The 6,000-nt window shown below is 55.2% G+C and overlaps 1 protein-coding gene across 1 annotated transcript; it reads right to left on the reverse strand.

Annotated features, from left to right (window-relative positions):
• Positions 1 to 718: 718 nt before the first annotated feature.
• Positions 719 to 1,588, reverse strand: C8A04DRAFT_15020 (kinase-like domain-containing protein; the record flags this gene model as incomplete). The annotated part of the gene is made up of 2 exons (XM_062778331.1): positions 719 to 1,226; positions 1,374 to 1,588. 2 exons carry the CDS (start codon positions 1,586 to 1,588, stop codon positions 719 to 721), a joined length of 723 nt encoding a protein of 240 aa, XP_062633752.1.
• Between the last annotated feature and the right edge of the window lie 4,412 nt (positions 1,589 to 6,000).

The following is a 6,000-nucleotide window of genomic DNA, read 5'->3' on the forward strand; positions in this document are numbered from 1 at the left end:
GCAGGCGTGAGACGGCAGATTGCAAGATGCCGTTGCGGTTGCGGGCTCACAGGGCTCGAGCAGGGCAACAACGGCAAGGAAACAAAGGAAAGGGCCGGGGCTTTGCAGGGCGGTCGGGTGTGTGTGCAGGGTCTCGCATTAGCTGGACCGGACGATGGAAATGTGGGGTCGCTCTGCAGGGCAAACCAGAAATGAGAAAATGTGAGGCTTGCATACATGCTGAGCGGCGTGTCGCTCACGTTTTTGAGATCGGAAGGAACATGGAGACATGGGGAGACATGGTCCTTTCTTTTTGGGATTTCTGCACGTTCCAGTGTTCGGCCCGTTGCCCACACCAAAGGTTCAGGAAGCACCAACCAACGCTGCAATGTTGCAAGTGTCGGCCAATTTGGGAGCACCCTCTCCTCTGTCTTTGGTTTTTGTTAGTTCCGCTCCCAGATCCTGCCTGTCCCCAGATCCGCGGTCGGCGCTGGGCCTTCGGCACTTGCAGCATCGGTGCTGACGTCCCTCACCGGCGTCCTCGGCGGTTGAGAGGCTTTCTCCATGTCCTGCACGCTTACATTGTAGTGTACCATTCCTGAACATCAAAGCTGAACATCAAAGGAAGGGGTTGAGTTGCGTCCGTGTCAGCCTACCTGGGCAAAAGCTTGCCATGGAAGACGAGAATGCCATTGAAAACTTATCTGCTGCATGCAAGATGTGAATATCACGCATAGGCTCACCACCCAGGAGACATCCAGGCAGCCCTGTCGGTTTTCGACATGAGGAAATCCAGCAACCTTTCCGAGTCATCTACCTCGCCGTCGATGGCAATCGAAGGGCCGGGTCTTGTGTAGAATGGCATTTCAAAATAGGCTGGGTAGAATCCGGCGTATTCCCAGTCGATGATTGCCTTGATCTTGAGTGTGTCGGGGTCGACAATGACGTTGTGTTGGGATAGGTCGTTGTGGCAGAAGACGTACTCATCGACGGAGTTGGAGACTTGGAGCCGCCAGTAATCTATTGCTGTTCGTCTCATGACGCGGTATGGGGGGATAACAATGCCCGATGGCCCACCCATCCGGTTAGACCGAAGCGTCTGGAGCTTCGCTAGGTGGACTGAGAGCTCCCTCGCCACAATAGCCTTCTGCTCAACGGAGAGTGATGCCATGTCTTCACCCTCGATGTACTCTGTAATCACATAGTACGCTTGGTCGTCCTCGAAGTCACAGTACACTTCTGGGACTCTAAACATAAAATATTAGTACTTTGCCCCCCTGGATATGTGTAGGGAGGGTTTGTGAGAAGACATTATCCCAGAAGTTATTCCTCCGCTTTGGCCGCCCTAGACACCGAGGAAAGAAAAAATCACAACCCTGATAAATAATACATACGGAATATCGGTGTTCTGGCGGATGTAGCGAAGTGCCTCTGCTTCGTTTATAAGTCGTTCCTTCCCAAGTCGGGGTATGTGGAGACCCCGATAGCCGATTCGATATTCCCTCGGTCGTAGATTCCTCTTGATGAAAGCACCTCCCCGGTGGTAGTATTTCCTCTCAAATGTCACCGCAAGGCATCCATCCTCGAGGCCCCTCTCCCTCGTCGCCATGTTGATATTGCGAGGCTGTGTCTCCTGTCAGTTGAAGATCGACTCGGAACCTTCAAAAGTGTCAACGACCAATGGTGTGTATTGACATCCGGCTCTGATTGGCTTGTACGTTCAATATTCCGACCCATAATTATCACCCCGCTCTCGGATTCCTCCTTTCTCTGGCACCAGCTCACATCCCGAGCTTCCTCCACCCTCCTTTCCACTGCACCTCTTTTCAGCCCAGCCCAACAACCCTGCCATCCCTGAGACTTGCTTTGCTGCATGAGTGCCTTCTCAGCCCCGAGCCGGCTCCATTCTGGGCATGAACTTGGTGCACCACTGCACACAGGAGGGCTCGGCAACGGCTTCTGGAAGTCGGAAAACCGGCCCTTCTCTTTTTCGGTTCTCCTGACATCTGACCGCTAGGCTCTGCAAGTCACAGAGTCACAGAGCGTCGCAGCCTGCACCTGCGTGTGCGCGTGCACATCTTTCACGCACCTGGCTGCTTTTGTCATCGGCTTCTTTCTGTCCCGCGATGATCTCCTGTGTGATCAGTTGCCTGATGGCAAGGCAGAGGCAAGCTCGCAAGCAAGTCATCATCTAGGCACGCTTGATGAATCCGAGCTCCCGGTCTGCTGGGACGCCGAGGACGCCCGGCGACCTCCCAGAAGAGGCAGTGCGGCCCGGCTCCCTCTCGCCGGTCGGTGACGGTATTCGGGACAAACAAACAGAACCAGCACAGCAGGTCGCATTCCATTGTCTGTGCCCCGTGATGGCGGCCGTCGACGATGACACCCTTCTCAGGCACAGCCTTCCCGTCGACGCGTGCGGAAAGTGGACGGCGCATGACCCACCTTTTCTTTCGTTTTCGTCCTTTTTGCCCAATGCGGCTAGATGCTCAAGTTTGCTCGTCCTCTTGTACACTGCATTCATCTCGGCCGATGACGACCACATTTTCAGCTTCGAGTCTGACCTGCGCAACGGCACGGAGGTGTCCCCCGCACTGGGCACCGGGGCATTCGGTGGGGAGATTGTGGCCATGGAAGCGCCCCAGTCGAAACAGAGGGTCGATCGAGAGTTTGTCACCCTCCACTCAACGGGCGCAGACACTCCTGATCTCCTGTGGTGTGTCTCTGAGAAGGGCACTCTGGTCCATGGCGCTGCACGATGGGCGTTGGCCTGAGTGTGGATCCGGCGCGCGCAGCGAGGTGAGTGCTTTAAAGTGCTTGCATTAGCGCATTTAGCGCTCGTTCGGGCTGCCATCAGCCATCGCCGCAGTCTCGCCAACGGCCGAGCCCCATCATCTCGCAGCATCGTCGTCGTCGTCATTGGTATCACCAACAACCGCTCGCAGCTCCCGGCGTCTCACAACGGGCCACTGGGATGGTGCGCGGGCGATTTTTGGGTTCCGGTGCCCTGCATGCTCTTCCCCTCTCCAAGACGCATTGCTTCTGGACTCAAGGACCTTCGATTGGGTCCCGCCCTCGGAGCTGGAAGAGTCCCAGATCTGGCGGTGAAGAGCTCAGTTGGGCCACTCAGAATCGGGCTCTCAAGATGCTCTCTCTGGTTGGTCGCGGCTCAGGAACGGGTGTGGGGTTTTGGTGACACGCGGTTGATCCTCGGCGGGCTATTGTTCCAAAGATCGCGGCCGGCGGCCGATGCAAGCAAGTTGGAGCAATCGCAGCAAGCGCAGCTAACTCTGGCTTTGCACTTGCAGACCCACAGGTTCCGGTGAATCGATCTCTCTGCATCTCTGCAAGGTCGAACCACACAATGCCTGGGACTGGTTGATTTGTCTCTCTTCCTGTTGTCTCTCTCCTCCTCGATCTCCGTCCCTTGGATGCGTGTCCGATCGAGGATGGGAGGATAAACAAAGAAGCGGGCCGTCAAGCAGCAAAAAGACCGCGGCGGTGTGCCGAAATGCGCTCGACTCTGCATGCGTTAAAGCCGTTGTCACATGAGCGAACAGCCCAACGGCTGCAAGCTCGCTGCCCTAGGAGTTCCCACGTTGGTGAATGTGGATTGTTTCGTGGATAGAATGGGATGGAAACTAACCTACCGACTCGAACAACCCTGGCTGTCCAGCCCAGTCGAAACCCTCACAACCCCCAACGGCTTGAGAGTTTGAAAACGTGTTCCCACGATGCCGGGGTTCTCCATGCCTTGCCCCAGCTTCAAACATCGAGCATCAAGGACCGCAAGTCCTGTTCGGGGAAGAAGCTCTCTTGCTGCGGTCATCTTCGGGAGCTTGGGGCGATCATCATGAAGCAATTGGCTCCATCTTCTTTCCATGACCTGCTCTGCCGTTCCATAGACTGTTCCAGCCCCCCTTCACCCCATTCTTTCTCGCCGTTGCATGCCTCATCATGGCCTCATCAACAACGTCCACGTACACACATAGCAAGGAGCCGCATGGCCGGGGGCGGGGAGTTCGAGAATAGGTACATACAACTCAACCCCGGACCGCTAGTAGCGGAGACCGGGAGACCCGGGGAAAGAGGAAGGAGAAGGCGACAACGCAGCGGGGGTTCATGCTTGTGCTTTGTTCCCGGCCGGCCCCGAAACGTAGACTGTCGTGTAGCGAGTCGGCGAGTCGTGTATCAGTTACAGCCCTGCTGCCCCTCTGCCCTGCCCTGCTGCATGGCATGGCGTACCTCGAGCAAACGCATCGCGGAGAAGCCGTTGGACGACGGAGAGGTCTCCGAAAAGTGGAGTGTGGAAACGCAACGCCCGGACTTGAGCCCCGGCGCACGCACGTGCCCCCCGGCTCCGCCCCCGGCCGGACCTGCGTACGTTTTTGCTTTACTGTGCTGTGCGGGTCGGAGTTATTTTGCTTACATTTTTGACGCCCCTGTCGGTTTGGATATTTACACTACATGCGTACTCCGTGTTGAACCCGGAGTTCGCTAGGGATGGGATCCATGGTCTGATACCAGTGACACGTCTTTTTCTTAGTCCTTTCTGTCCAGTGTTGGCTGTTGGAATAACACAACCCCTGTGAAAGACCCTGTGAAGGCCCTGCTCTGCTCTGCTCTGCTGGAGGATGTGTTGTATGTACACTCTGTACTGGCGTGCTGTGCTCTGCTGCCGTGCTGTGCTGTCCTGGATGAACAGAACGACGTGGACCTGTCGGAGTTGGAGCAGCACCTTTCCTTGCCTGCTGGTGCTTGTCAAGCTTTGTGTTTACACGACTCGATGCTTCCTTGCTAGGGTGCGTGGACTGCAGGGACAGACTCATAAAAATAGAAGCACGAGAAGGCGAGAAGGTATGGAAGGGTCCATACAGTTTGACTTCACACCCCGAGCCCGAGTCAGTAATAGCTCAGGTAGCTTTCGTTTCTTTGCAGCTTGCCTCGTTTCCTTGCCTCGTTTCCTTGCCTCGTTTCCTTGCGATGCTGCCTCGCGACGACACGACTCGGTAGTGGTATGGCGGTGTGAGATGGGATGGAAATGAGGCGAGGAGATGATGGGGTGGGATGAATGGATTTGTGCGCATGAAGCATGAAGCGTGAAGCGTGAAGTGGGGGCATGAAGTGGAAGCATGCGAAGGCAAACGAGGCAAAGCTCATGGATAGCTCAAGCAAAGCAAGCAAGCAAGTACAGTAAGGACCGAAAATAGTGTCCAGAATCTTCTGGTTCAAACTTTCTCCGCACGGGCCAGTTCCACCCTTGGGCTGTCGCTGACACTGTGCGCTAGTACCAGCTCCGCACAGCTACAAGTCAGTAAGCTCCAAAACTGGGTCCAGCCGAGAATCCACTAGCCGCTTTTGGCTTGCGGCTCACTGGAAGTGTCACGATCCAGCCCTAAATGCAGCCGGGTGGGGCGAAAGACGCACTGGCAACCAATCGCCACGGAGCCAATCAGGGAGGGATCACGCTTGGCATAGTGATCCCAGAACGACGGCTCACCAGAAACCATAGGGATCACTGGTGACCCAGTGATCCAAGGGCAAACGGATCACAGCCAAGAGGGTAAGCCTACAATGAAGGGATCACACGAGTAAAGGTGATCCAAGATGTATATATATACAACTAGCTAGTCACTCGTTGAGGGAGTCTGGGACTTCCTCAGTAAGCAATACATCTTAGTACTCTCACCAAGATACTATTGAGATATCTGCTTTGCACTTGTTGTGAACCTTTTGGCTTCACCGAACCTATCGACCTTGTACCAAACTTCGTCTAGTGAACCCTTTCAGAGTTGACGTCTGGAACGGTTCGTCACAGGAAGCGAGTTTAAGGTTGGCAGACAATACAAAGGGTGACGACGGGATAACTGCAAATTATGCACTCATATACGTACTATGGTGATTCCGGATTCCTTATAAACGAAAATAACTAGCTACTCCACTTAGCAACAGCGGCCAAAGACGATAGCGTATATGGGTGCTCTTCCCCAAGCACTCGCCGCCGAGCCTGGGCACAGTCCT

This window comes from Dichotomopilus funicola (assembly GCF_033296635.1).
Source record: "Dichotomopilus funicola strain CBS 141.50 unplaced genomic scaffold C8A04scaffold_80, whole genome shotgun sequence".
Lineage (NCBI taxonomy): Eukaryota > Fungi > Ascomycota > Sordariomycetes > Sordariales > Chaetomiaceae > Dichotomopilus > Dichotomopilus funicola.